We start from the raw sequence: 13,801 nt of genomic DNA on the forward strand, positions 1-13,801 counted from the left end.
CTGCCCCATCCTGCTTCTTCCAACTTTACCCTTCACAGATATCACTAACAAACCCCTTCCATCCCTAACTGCCTCAGTGTCTACTCACCCAAGGATCTAAACTGGCATGGGGGCCCTCTATGCCATGCATACAGGCAAAGGGGAGCCCTAACAGGAGGTGGACGTAGGAGTAAGACGAGACTGGGGTTTCAAAAGATCACTCTGGAAAGTGTATGGGAAGGTAGGCCAGAGGGAGCTGGCACGAGAGATAAGGACACCAGACAGGAAACTACCGCAGGAATGCTGGTAAGAGTGAAGTCCCCAAACCATGGCAGCCACAGGGAGGTGGCAGGGGTGTGGAAAGGAAAAACGGATTCTCAAGGTAGTCACAGGCCAGAAAAATAGGACTGGCCAGACAGAACATACCAGGACTGATTCCCAGATTGCTGGATTGGAGGGGACTGGGTGAATGGCAAGACTATTAACCTAGAGAATACCAAAGGAGTTCACTGACACTAGATGAGAAGGAAAAGGAGCTCAGTTTTGCCTTTGTTGAGTGAGGTGCCTATGGGCATCTAGAGAAATATGGCCAATGTGCAAGACATCTTGGAACTCAGGAGAGGGTCTGGACAACAGACAAACTTGAGAAACAGTGGCACACAGGTAGTTAAAACCATGAGCGTGAACTGGGGTTGGATGGAGAAGAGAGGGCCAGAGAAGAGAGGGCTGAGAACAGAATCGCCTACACATAAAGAAAAATAAACAGGAGAGGAAACAGCCAGGAGCAGGATGGCTGAACAGAGGGCTCCACTGATTGTCCCCGCAGGAACACCAAGTTTAACAACTATCTACACAAAGGGAGCACCTTCACAGGAAACAAAAGTCAGCTGAGTACACACAGTGCCTGTTTTTGACTTCCTATCGCTGAAAGAGGCACTGAAGAGGGTAGGAAAGAGTCTACAATCGCTGACGCTACCTCTTCCCCATCTCCGACAGTGGCTGCATGGCAGAGAATCTGTGCTCTTAGCGGGAGAGTGCAGTGATTTTGAAGCTTTGCTTTGAAATCAGCGCTGTCCTGTAACAGTGGAAAGCAGAACCAGGCTGAACTAAACTGATGATCACACACGGAGGGAGCATTTGGACTAGTCCCGGTGTGAGGGGAATCGCCCATCTTGGCAGTGGGAGGTAGAGCTCTGACAAGCCTTGCCACTGTGGGTTAAAGTTCTCTGGGGCCCCACGTGAGCCTGAGGGTCAGTCTAGGCCACAAGGATGGCAACTCCTAGTGCTGAGCTGGGCTTGGAGCCAGCGGACTGCGGGGGCATGAGACCTACTGAGACACCAACCAGTGTGGCTAAGGGTGTGCTGGCATCACCCCTCTCCTACGCACAGGCAACACAGCCCATGGCTCCAAAAGAGACCTCTTTCTTCGGCGAGAGGAGAGGAGAGAGAAGAGTGGAGAGGACTTTGTTTTCCATCTTGGATACCAGCTCAGCCACAGTAGCACAGGGCACCAGTCAGGGTCATGAGACCCCCTAATGCAGATCACAACACCTAAGTCCTTTCAAATATCTGGAAAGCCTTCCCAAAAAGGATGGATCCAAACAAGCCCAGACTCCAATGACTACAATAAATACCTGACTCTTCAATGTCCAGACACTGATAAACATCCATAAGCATCAAGACCATCCAGTAAAACATGACCTCATCAAATGAACTAATTAAGGCACCAGGGACCAATACTGGGGAAACAGCAGATACGTGACCTTCTAGACAGAGAATTCAAAATAGCTGTTTTGAGGAAACTCAAAGAAATTCAAAATAACACAGAGAAGGAATTCAGAATTCTATCAGATCACTTTAACAAAGAATTGAAATAATTTTTAAAAATCAGGCAGAAATTCAGTAGTTGAAAAATGTAGCTGACATACTAAAGAATACATTAGAGTCTCTTAACAGCAGAATCTATCAAGCAGAAGAAAGAATTAGTGAGCTTGAAGACAGGCTATTTGAAAATACAGAGGAAAGAAAAGAAAAAAGAAAAAGCAGTCATGAAGCATGCCTACAGGATCTAGAAAAAAGCTTCAAAAGGGCAAATCAAAGAGTTACTGGCCTTAAAGAAAGGTAGAGAAAGGGGGGTAGAAAGTTTATTCAAGGCCGGGCGCGGTGGCTCAAGCCTGTAATCCCAGCACTTTGGGAGGCCGAGGTGGGCGGATCACGAGGTCAGGAGATCGAGACCCTCCTGGCTAACATGGTGAAACCCCGTCTCTACTAAAAATACAAAAAAAAACTAGCCGGGCGCGGTGGCGGGCGCCTGTAGTCCCAGCTACTCGGAGGCTGAGGCGGGAGAATGGCGTGAACCCGGGAGGCGGAGCTTGTAGTGAGCTGAGATCCGGCCACTGCACTCCAGCCTGGGCGACAGAGCGAGACTCCGTCTCAAAAAAAAAAAAAAAAAAAAAGAAAGTTTATTCAAAAAGGTAGTAACAGAGAACTTCCTAAACCAAGAGAAAGGTATCAATATTCAAGTACAAGAAGGTTATACAACCAACACCAAGCTGCTTTAACCCAAAGAAGACTACCTCAAGGCATTTAATAATAAAACACCCAAAGGTCAAAGATAAAGAATCTAAAAGCAGCAAGAGAAAAGAAACACATAACTTACAATGGAGCTCCGATATGTCTCGCAGCAGACTTTTCAGTGGACACCTTACAGGCCAGGAGAGAGTGGCATGATATATTTAAAGTGTTGAAGGAAAAAAACTTTTACCCTAGAAGAATATATCTGGTGAAAATATCCTTCAAACATGAAAAAGAAATAAAGACTTTCCCAAACAAAAGCTGAGAAATTTTATCAACTCCAGACCTGTCCCAAAAGAAATGTTAAAGGGAGTAATTCAAGCAGAAAGAAAAGGACATTAATGAGCAGTATAAATCATCTGAAGGTATAAAACTCACTGGTAATATTAAGTACACGGAAAAAGATAACACTGTAGCTGATGTGTGTAAACTACTCTCATTTTAAGTAGAAAGACTAAAAGATGAACCAATCAAAAATAACAACTTTTCAAAACATAAACAGTACAATAAAAGTAAAAACAAAAAGTTAAAAAGTGGAGGAGCAAAGTGAAAGTGTAGAGTTTTTATTAGTTTTTTTTTGCTTGTTTATGAAAGCAGGGTTAAGTTGTTAACGGCATAAAATAATGGGTTATATGGCAGTACCTGCTAGCCTCATGGTAACCTCAAATAAAAAATACAACAAATACATAAAAAGACCAAGAAATCACACTGCCAGAGAAAATCACCTTTACTAAAAGCAAGACAGGAAGGAAGAAAAGGAAGAGAGGGCCACAAAACAATCAGAAAACAAATAATAAAATGGCATGAGTAAGTCCCTGCTTAGCAATAATAACACTGAATGTAAATGGACTAAACTCTCCAATCAAAAGACATAGAGTGGCTGGATTGGGGGGGGGGGGAAAAAGACCCAATGATTTGTTGCCTACAAGAAACACATTTTATCTATAAAGATACACACAGACTGAAAATAAAGGTACGGAAAAAGATATTCCATGCCAATGGAAACCAAAAAAAGGGCAGAATAGCTATACTTATTTCAGACAAACTAGATTTTGAGACAGAAACTGTAAGAAGAGACAAAGAAGGTCACTACGTAATGACAAAAGGGGTCAAATTCAGCAAGAGGATACAACAATTTTAAATATACATGCACCCGGAACACCCAGACAGATGAAGCTAATATTATTAGAGCTAAAGGGAGAGACAGACCCCAATACATTAGCTGGAGACTTCAACACCCGACTTTCAGCACTGGAGAGATCTTCCAGACAGAAGATCAATAAAGAAACAGCAGATTTAATCTGCACTGTAGACCAAATGGACCTAACAGATATTTATAGAACATTTCATCCAACAGCTTCAGAATACACATTCTTTTCGTCAGCACATGGATCATTCTCAAGTACAGACCATGTGATGGGTCACAAAACAAGTCTTAAAACATTTTTAAAAAACTGAAATATCAAGTATCTTCTCTGTGGAATAAAACTAGAAATCAATAACAGAAGAATTTTGGAAGTTATACAAACACACAGAGAAAAAGTGTTAATGAAGGACCAGTGGGTCAATTAAGAGATTAAGAAGGAAGCTGAACAATTTCTTGAGACAAATGATAATGGAAACACAACATACCAAAACCTATGGGATACCACAAAAGCAGTACTAAGAGGGAAGTTTACAGCCGTAAGTGCCTACATCAAAAAAGAAAATCTTTAAATAAATAACCTAATGATGCATCTTAAAGAACTAGAAAAGCAAGAACAAACCAAATCCAAAACTAATAAAGATCAGCTTTTATAAATAAATCTATAAATTTACCTCAACCCAATAAAGATTGTAACTTTGCTTTTAACTTAACAAGTAGCTCTTAAAAGTCATTTAAAAAAATGAGAAAAGCTGCATTTATACCTCAGAAGAATAGAAAAGATCAAGGATTTTAATACAAATCATACAAGTTCTAAAAGAAAACATGAAGGGAGATGTCTTCCTAATTATGACTCAAAATCCCTAAACGCTAAGAGTGATAAACATATCAATGCATCTAAATAAAACTAAACATTTTCTATGTTGGAAAAAAAAACACCACCATTAGGTGTTTTGTCAAAAGACAGATGAACCAGTTAAAAAAAAAAAAAAAAAAAAACTGTAACATAGGGCTAATCTCACTAATGTTTAAATGAAGTCATGAAGAAAATGACCAACATCAACTAAAGTAAAAAGGATATAAACAGTTTGCAGAAAGACAAATTTAAGAGCTTTTAAATGATTGCTGCTCAATCATTCCTAAGAAGAATACAAATTAGAACTAGGCTGGGATAGCATTTTTGACCTATCACATTGGCAAAAATCCAAGTTTGATCTCACTTTGGTGGCAATGTGGCAATAACTATAAAAATGACAAACACATTTCATTTGACTCAGAATTTCACTTTTATGACTATATCCTATAGATACACAAGCACAAGTGTGAAATGGCACTCCCAGTGGCACTGGGAGTGAGAGCACAGACTGGAAACAGCCTGATTGCCCATCCATACAGGACTGGATAATCACACTAAGGAACACCCACGCTGTGGAAAGGGTAGCAGAATGAGAAAGCTCCATGTGTACTGACATGTAAAGATCTCTAAGATGTAGTAAGTGAAAAAAGCTAGGTAGAACCTATGCTGCCTTTTGTACACAAAAAAAGGGTTAAAATGTATTTCATATTTACTTTTATATGCACCAAGAAATTCTGGAAGGACATATGAGAAAATAATAAGGGAGAGGGAAGAAGTGGGTTCTAGGAGCTAGATGGATAGTAGACATGATATGAGGACTTACTATACACCTTTTTATATTTTTAAACCATGTGAATGTTTACTCAAAGCATTCCTCTTTAAAAATTACATTCACCACTGTTTAGAGTGCATGTTTTCCAAATGTATGACTTCTATTGATTTTCATATAAATAGATAACATATAAAACTGGAGTCAGCCAGGAGCGGTGGTAAACACCTGTAATCCTAGCACTTTGGGAGGCCAAGGCAGGCAGATCATGAGATCAGATCAAGACCATCCTGGCCAACATGGTGAAACCCCATCTCTACTAAAAAATACAAAAATTAGCTGGGCATGGTGGCACGCGCCTGTAGTCCAAACTACTCGAGAGGCTGAGGCAGAAGAATTGCTTGAACCGAGGAGGCGGAGGTTGCAGTGAGCCGAGACAGCGCCACTGCACTCCAGCCTGGTGACAGAGTGAGTCTCCAAAATAACCAAGTACTATAAAACTTCTCTAGTATAGACAATCTCAAAATGACTTCTCAGATTTCTGCCCAACTGGCATATTTGTTTTAAAACTGCAGTTTTGGCCGGGCGCGGTGGCTAACATCTGTAATCCCAGCACTTTGGGAGGCCAAGGTGGGCGGATCATGAGGTCAGGAGATCGAGACCAGCCTGGGTAACATGGTGAAACCAGTCTCTACTAAAAATACAAAAAAATTAGCTGGGCGTGGTGTTGGGCGCCTATAGTCCCAGCCACTCGGGAGGCTGAGGCAGGAGAATGGTGTGAACCTGGGAGGCGGGGCTTGCAGTGAGCCCAGATCACGCCACTGCACTCCAGCGTGGGAGTCAGAGCAAGATTCCATCTCAAAAAAATAAATAAATAAACAAACACTGCACTTTTGATACTTGCTAAATACATTTAGTAACTAGAACTGACCTATTACCCAATAGAGGTCCATAAGTCAAAGAGCTGCTCTAGATAACAACTTAAAATGAGTACTACAGTTATCGAAGCGTTCTGCATTATATAATTTGCTCCCAAGTTTTCTCTATGAAATCATTTTTATAGAGATTTTCCTGACCTATACGTTCACATAAATCTGAAAGACTCAAACCAATGCACCTGAGGGACAATGCATCTGAAACAGGCTTTGTATTGCTTTGTAATTATCACCTACCATATACAAGGAAACATCTCATTTGTGATAATTAAGAGAATTTGTAAATGAAAGAGACCTCCCAAAAATCACCTAAAATTTTATGCTCATAAAATCTTTCCCACCTTTCTTATTTGACTCAAAGCTAAACTATCTTCGTAGGCATGATTTCTAGGATAATCAGGTATGAATTCTGTCAGTTCTCACAGCTATTATAATTATCGTAAGTAATTGTCAATTATTAATAAAGTTTTTATGCCTCAGTTCTCTTGAGAAAAAGCATAACAAGTTGGCTCAAAGTATCTTAAAATGCTTTCTTTTTATGAGCTTCTATCTCAGAAATCCCATTAGCCATGAATAAACAATTGCTTGAAATATACCAGCACCTTATTTTTGCTTCTTTTCCTGGAGGAGTTGAAGGGATAGACAGTCCACAAAGTTTGGAGAATTCTTCTTCATCAGCGTATATAGCTGTGCTATGTAAAGGAGGATCTTTCAAAAGACAAAAAAGAAGACAACTTTAAAAGTCTGGCTATTTGGGCAATACTGAAGTTTATTCCCTTACAATGGAGTACAAAACAGTCTTTGTTCAACTAACAAAATCAAAATCAATTAAACAGGCCACTTCCCAAATGTTTTTGATCTCACACCTCAACAATAAAAATTTTAAACCCTATCACCAACAAACACATGAATATTTATGAATAATAAACCTTTATTACCGCACTTATATGGGATTATTTTTGGTGTTTGAAACAGGGCCTCACGCTGTTGCCCAGGCTGGAATGCAGTAGTGCGATCTCAGCTCACTGCAGCCTGGAGCACCTACGCTCAAGTGATCCTCCTGCCTCAGCCTCCTGAATAGCTGGGACTACAGGCACATGCCACCATGCCCAGGTAATTTTTAAATTATTTGTAGAGACAGGGCCTCACTATGTTGCCCAGGTTGGGGAAATTTTAATGAGATAAAAATATAAATCGGAAATCTAACATTTTCTTTCCTCATCCCTGTCAGGTGTCATACACTCTGCATTAGAAACCACTGCATTAAACTATAAACTCTACAGGCCTAGAGAGGTCACCTCACAAAGTGCCCTGCATATAGCAGGCACACAGTATTTTTTAATGAAAAGCCCTTTGGGGAGATTCCAGGCCGCCCTTCAACTTAAAGCCTTTTGGGGAGATTCCAGGCCTCCCTTCAACTTAAAAAGGAAATTCTGGCTGGGCACGGTGGGTCACACCTGTAATCCCAGCACTTTGGGAGGCTGAGGCAGGTGGACCACCTGAGGTCAGGAGTTCAACACCAGCCTGGCCAATATGGCAAAGACCCATCTCTACTAAAAAATACAAAAATTAGCCAGGCGTGGTGTGGAGGGGAGGGGAGCGCCTGGAATCCCAGCCACTCGGGACGCTGAGGCAGGGAGAATTGCTTGAACCCAGGAGATGGAGGTTGCAGTGAGCCGAGATCACGCCGCTGCAGTTCAGCCTAGGTAAGAGAGCAAGTCTTTGCCTCATAAAAATATATATATATATATATTCTGACTCAGGCTACCTTAAAGACATTATGCTAAATGAAATAAGCCAGTTACCAAAGAACCAACCATTGTATGCTTCCTTTTACATCAGATTCCTAGAAAGCAGAATGATGGTTGCCAGGAGTTGAGGGGAGGGGAGAACGGGAAGTTGTTTAATAGATAGAGCGTTTCAGTTAAAAAGATGAAAAAGTTCTGGAGACGGATGGTGATGATGGTTGCACAACAATGTGAATGTATTTATCTGCTACAGAGTTAACACACTTAAAAAAGGTTAAAATGGTAAACTATATTTTACCACCCATACCCCCCACCAATACACTCACACCCACAATGAGGTGCTGGGATGGCTAGAATAAAAAACTCAGTAAGTTTCGGTGAAGCTGTGCAGAAACAACAACTCTCATACACTGCCATGGAATTATAAAGTCATGTAGCTGCTTTGTAAAACAGTTCCTTAAAAAGTTATAAATAGAATTACCATAGGACTCAGCAATTCTGCTCCCACTATATGCCCAAGAGAAGTGAAAAAAGCCCACACAAAAACTCATACACAAATGTTCACAGCAGCATTATTCATAGTGGCCAAAAAATAGAAACCACCTAAATGTAACTGATAAACGGGTAACAAATTGTGGTATATTCAAACAATGGAGTATTGCTGAGCTATAAAAACGTGTAGGAATGAAGTAGATACACACTACAACATGGACAAACCCTGAAAACACAAACTAAGTAAAAGAAGCCAGTCACAAAGGACCAGAGTCTAGGATTCCACTGATATGTACAGAAATGGCAAATCTGTAGAGACAGGAAGGAGATTCATGGCTGCCAGGGGCTTGAAGGAAGGGGGAAGAGGGAGTGACCACTCATGGGTACAGGGTTCTCTACAGGATGATAACAATTTTCTGGAATTAGATAATGCAGACAGTTGTACAACCTTGTGAATAAACTAAAAACCAATGATATGTACACTTTAAAAGGGTGAATTTTATGGTGTGAATTCATTTCCATTTTTTAAATTACGGGGTTTTAGGTTCAGATCTTTTAGATTTACATTTTAGACAAATAGGACATTTTTGTCAAGTCATAATAAAAGACATTATTCTGGTGAATGTATTTCACCTTATAAAATGTATAATATTTTCTTTTATTAACAAAAAATTAAACCAAAGCCTTCAAAATTCTCTTAAAACTTATTCCAGCAAAAATGTCTGACTACTACAGTTCTAGATGTGGGGGCACATGGCATTTTCTCTGTCATTTCTGGCCTCTGGAGTGCCCAGTGACACAAGCAGCTCACCCTGACAACTCATACACTCCTGGCCAGCCAGGTACTGACCTTTTACCTCATACTCCAAGGAACACAGGTGAAGCTCTCCCACTGGCTCTCCCGAAGTATCCCCTGCCTCCATGAGTTTAGGACAAAGGAAAATTACCCATACTCTTCTCCTCCCTAAATTAATGGCTCTATCAAATGTTAGAATGAAGTGAGAAATGTATTCTATGTTCCTCTTCTTACAGAGTACTATAGTAAGTGTCCTCATGTGACTGGATTGTTAACGAATACCACTAGAAGAGTGCCACCACTTTGATAATGTTCTTAGTTTCAATGTACCTAGACGTGAGAAAAATTAATTCAAATTATCAAGTACTCCCCTGAGAATATTATATTTACTTGCAGGCAACTAATTTTTATATTTGAAGATATTTCTATTTTTTATTATATCTGGCCTAAATGTTGTTGCTTTAGAGTTATGTTAGGATAAAGATTTAAAGTACTAACCAAAGGTCTCATCAGGTTCTTCATCTTTCTCATTTTCACCCAGCCTGCCAATGCTTGAGACATCAGAATTATCAGGAAAGTCGAACACATCAATAGGCTTGCACTTTTGACCAGTTTTCTAAAAGTGAATAAAGTTGAAGTTATTGAGTTGGCTCTCACAAAGAACAACAGGCTGATTTATGCAGCAAAAATATTCTTGTAATCACTGCTGCCTAAGGAAGCAATCCTTAAGCATGGGGTGATGGATTCACTACCTACCCCGATTGGGTCATTATACAACATAGACATGTATGGCAAGATCAAATCATACCCCACAAATGTGTACAATTACAATGTTTCAGGTAAAATAAAAAGAAAGAAGCAAGCTAACACTTTTTGGGGACACAGACTCTTTTGATAACCTAAGGCAAGGAGTGGCAAACTTTTTCTATAAAGGACCAGAAAGTAAATTATTTTAGGCTTTGCAGGCCATAAGGTTTCTCTTTTGACTACTAACTCAATCACTGTCATGTGAATGACGACAGTAACCACACAGAAAAGAATGAGCATGGCTGTGTTCCAATACAATTTGACTTTTGAACACTGCAATTTGAATTTAATACCATGTTCACATGTTATGACATAGTATTTTCATTTTATTTCAACCATTAAAAAATGTCAAAACCATTCTTAGCTTGCAGGGATATACAAAAACAGGTGGCAGGCTAGATTTGGCCCATGGACCAGTTTGCCTACACCTCTGACCTAGGGAAAGTGATGGGTCCTATCTCCGGAAATATGCCCATATACCCAAAAGTTCATAAACAGTTTTAAGGGTACACATGGGTTAAAAACTCCTAAAGGACACCAGGGTTTACAGTTCAATATACTGATACGCCCATGAAGTCTGCTACCCCAAATCTAATGAAACATGAAAACATATATAAAATGAGAAAAACTTTCATGGTAGTTCCAGAAAATGTGGAAGGGTAGTATTAACAGATATGAAAATAAGAAAATTCTGGCAAGTATAAAGGAGGTAAAATAAAATTGGCAAACCATATACAAACTTGACCATTCAGATGCCCCCAGTAAAAGAATCATTCCTGGAGTGCTTGTGGGTGGAATGCAAAGAGAGCTGGCAGGTCTTCCAGCCCCTCCCAAGGCATAGAGGGCCTCCACCACATGTAAGGCACTGCCTTGCAGAGGGAAGGACAGGAAAGCTGAATCCATTCCAGGCACTCTGGGCTTCCAGCTAAGGCTGAAGCTTAGATAAATCCCTCCGATGCACACTGGACTTTGGCTACCAATGGGAGGGGCAAGGCAGGACAGCTGAGAGAAACCCACCCAAAGAACCCCCGAAGTAATGCTGGGGTGGGAGCAGAGTGCTGAGCAAAATTCTGCAGGGGGATCCCAGGGTTTCCCAGAGGGGAAGAGAGCTATCCTCTTCAGGCTGGGGTTAAGGACTATGCAGGACAAAGAAAGCCCAGGGCAGAACAAGCAGAAGTAACTCCTTCCAGGGTGCCTGGCACTGTCATACACTGTTAATGTGAGATTACGATGCCAATCACACAAGCCACTGGAAAAAATATTGGAATTAGCAATCAAGAATGTTAAAGAAATGTACACACTTTAACATACATTTATTCTAAGACTCTATTCTAAAGAAAAGTAAACCTGTAATGTGAACTAAGTGGAGTATCATGAAATTATAAACAATTCTTGAAAAGTACAATGAGAAATGGCTTTAAGTGAAAAAAGTTTACAGCATTGTACAATTTTTACATGAAGCCAACTATCTAAACGAAAATAAAACCAACCTAGGCTCAGAAATAAAGGAAATTCTAAAACATTAACAAAAGTCATTTTATCCACTATACTGGAAAAAGTGTGAGGAAAATGAACACACTTTTTCACTACAAGAAACACTGAACTTGCCAAGTGAAGTCTACAAAACTGAGGTACCCAAAAAATGTTATTTTGTACTGTCAATTTTGAGAAAACCACAACACAAAAAGATAACTTACATCTTTCATGGAATGCGTTCTTTCTAAAGTGTTCTTCGAACGTCTTGCACTATTAAATAGCAAAAAAACCCACAAGAGTTAGGAAATAGTTAAAATAACTGAGAAAACACCATAGTTATGATCCTTTCCACACATTTTTACCCCCCCCCAAAAAAAGAACCCATATTCCACAAATTTATTTTTTATAGGTCAAATCCTATCACCAATGTTATAAAATAACATACCTCTCCCCCTCAGGGACATGGAAAAGTTGGAATCCTGCTGTTAACTTTTTCCCTGAGGCCTTAATCAATCAGCAGTGATTGACTTTCTCTGCAGAGCTGAACAAAGGGGAGGTAGGCTAATGCTAAGTCCGGACACCTGCTCCATCCTGTGCCTGGCTCCCGTACGTCCTTTTCCCATTTAATTCTAACAGTCCTATAAGGTAGAAGTGAATCCCATGTTACAGATGTATGCTTGCCCACAGCAACACGGAGCCAGGAGGGAGACAAGCCTGCATTAAAATTTACATCAGTTCAAATCCAGGGCCTGCCCTCGACCTCTCTTCACACTCTCAGTTGGGCCATAGCTTCAAATGATAAAGTTGTATATATATCTTCAACAAGCTTCAAGGAAACAGATGTAACAATGGTGACAAGAATAAAAACGGGAAATAACAGTGGCAGGAATTATATATTATTATTACTAATAATAGTGCCAGGAGTCACTGAATATGTACAGACTATCCTCCACCAACCAGGCATCATACAAGAGTACAGGAGGATACTCTGGAATAATACAGTACATAATTCCCGACTTTAAAATATGCCATGCAGATTGTAGCCATATTTTTCTCATTTGTAGATAGCAAAATCAGCTTAGTGAGTCTAAACCAATGTTTTAGTATACTTTTATTTGATATCATTTCAAGCTCACAGAAAAGTTGCAAACATAGTACAAGGACCTTCTGTATGCCCTTTACTCATTTGCGGTGTGTGTGTGTGTGTGTGTGTGTGTGTGTGTGACTGGAGACACTGTGCACCTCCACCCCTAAATACCACAATATGTCTTTCCTAAGAGGGCATTATCCTGCATATTCATGGTACAATTTCTAAAATCAAGAAATTTAACATTGATACCATAATCTAATCTACAGTCCATACCTAAATCACATCAATTGTCCTATAACGTCCTTTTAAGATTGCCAGGCCAGCATTTTAAAAAAACAAAAAAAGGAAACTATAAAATGAAACATTGCACTGGATATACTATGTTCATAAGCCTTTTGTTTTGTTATGTGTGGATGTGTGCGCATGTGTACTAAGTGTGATGTAAAACATCATTACTGTGAATCACAGTTTAAAAAAAAAAGTTAGAAAACTGTTCAGAGCGGTGGTTCCCAGCCTTGAGTGCCATCAACATTCTCAGCAGGGCTTGTGAAACAGGTCGCTTGGCACCACTCCAGGAGTGTATGATTCAGTCCCTCTGGGCTGTGGCCTGGGATTCTGCATTTCTAACAAGTTCATGATTTATTTACTTCATTCATGAAACCTAAGGAGGAAGGTAGGACAAGTATTGGTTTTATGGCAGTTTTATAGATGATGATTCCGGGGTTCCTAGAATTTAAGTGACTTATCAAGGGTCACAAAGCCAAGTAACAGAAACACAACAAAAACTAGACCACATAAATTTCTTCATCTAAACTCTTTGAGCTGTCTTGCCCTTTCTCGGGGGAAAAAAAAAAGTCAGGGTTCCTCCTTGCCTTAGGTTGCAGTCAAGGTGGGGCTTCTGAGAGACAGAAACCTCTGTGACAACCCACAGGTAAAATTTCTGGGCCAGGTGCGGTGGCTCCCGCCTGTAATCCCCGCGCTCTGAGAAGTCAAGGCGGGCGGATCATGAGGTCAGGAAATCGAGACCATCCTGGTCAACATGGTGAAACCCCATTTCTACTACAAATACAAAAATGAGCTGGACGTGGTGGCTCACGCCTGTAATCCCAGCTACTCTGGAGGCTGAGGCAGGAGA

The 13,801-nt window shown here is 40.3% G+C and overlaps 1 protein-coding gene across 6 annotated transcripts in view; it reads right to left on the reverse strand.

Annotated features, from left to right (window-relative positions):
- CENPU (centromere protein U) overlaps positions 1-13,801 on the reverse strand; it is a 43,852-nt gene that overhangs the window by 28,669 nt on the left and 1,382 nt on the right. For all 6 annotated transcript variants that reach the window (XR_004438239.1, XM_033215822.1, XM_033215823.1 and 3 more), the window contains exons 2-4: positions 11,798-11,846; positions 9,792-9,909; positions 6,860-6,965 (exon numbers count right to left, since the gene is read on the reverse strand). Coding sequence is in view for 5 of the 6 variants with exons in the window: in XM_033215822.1 (XP_033071713.1) it covers positions 6,860-6,965; positions 9,792-9,909; positions 11,798-11,846 (273 nt within the window). In the remaining variant the exon portion in view is untranslated. The remainder of the gene's footprint in view (positions 1-6,859; positions 6,966-9,791; positions 9,910-11,797; positions 11,847-13,801) is intronic.

This window comes from Trachypithecus francoisi, unplaced genomic scaffold (assembly GCF_009764315.1).
Source record: "Trachypithecus francoisi isolate TF-2019V2 unplaced genomic scaffold, Tfra_2.0 Lachesis_group1, whole genome shotgun sequence".
Taxonomy (NCBI): domain Eukaryota; kingdom Metazoa; phylum Chordata; class Mammalia; order Primates; family Cercopithecidae; genus Trachypithecus; species Trachypithecus francoisi.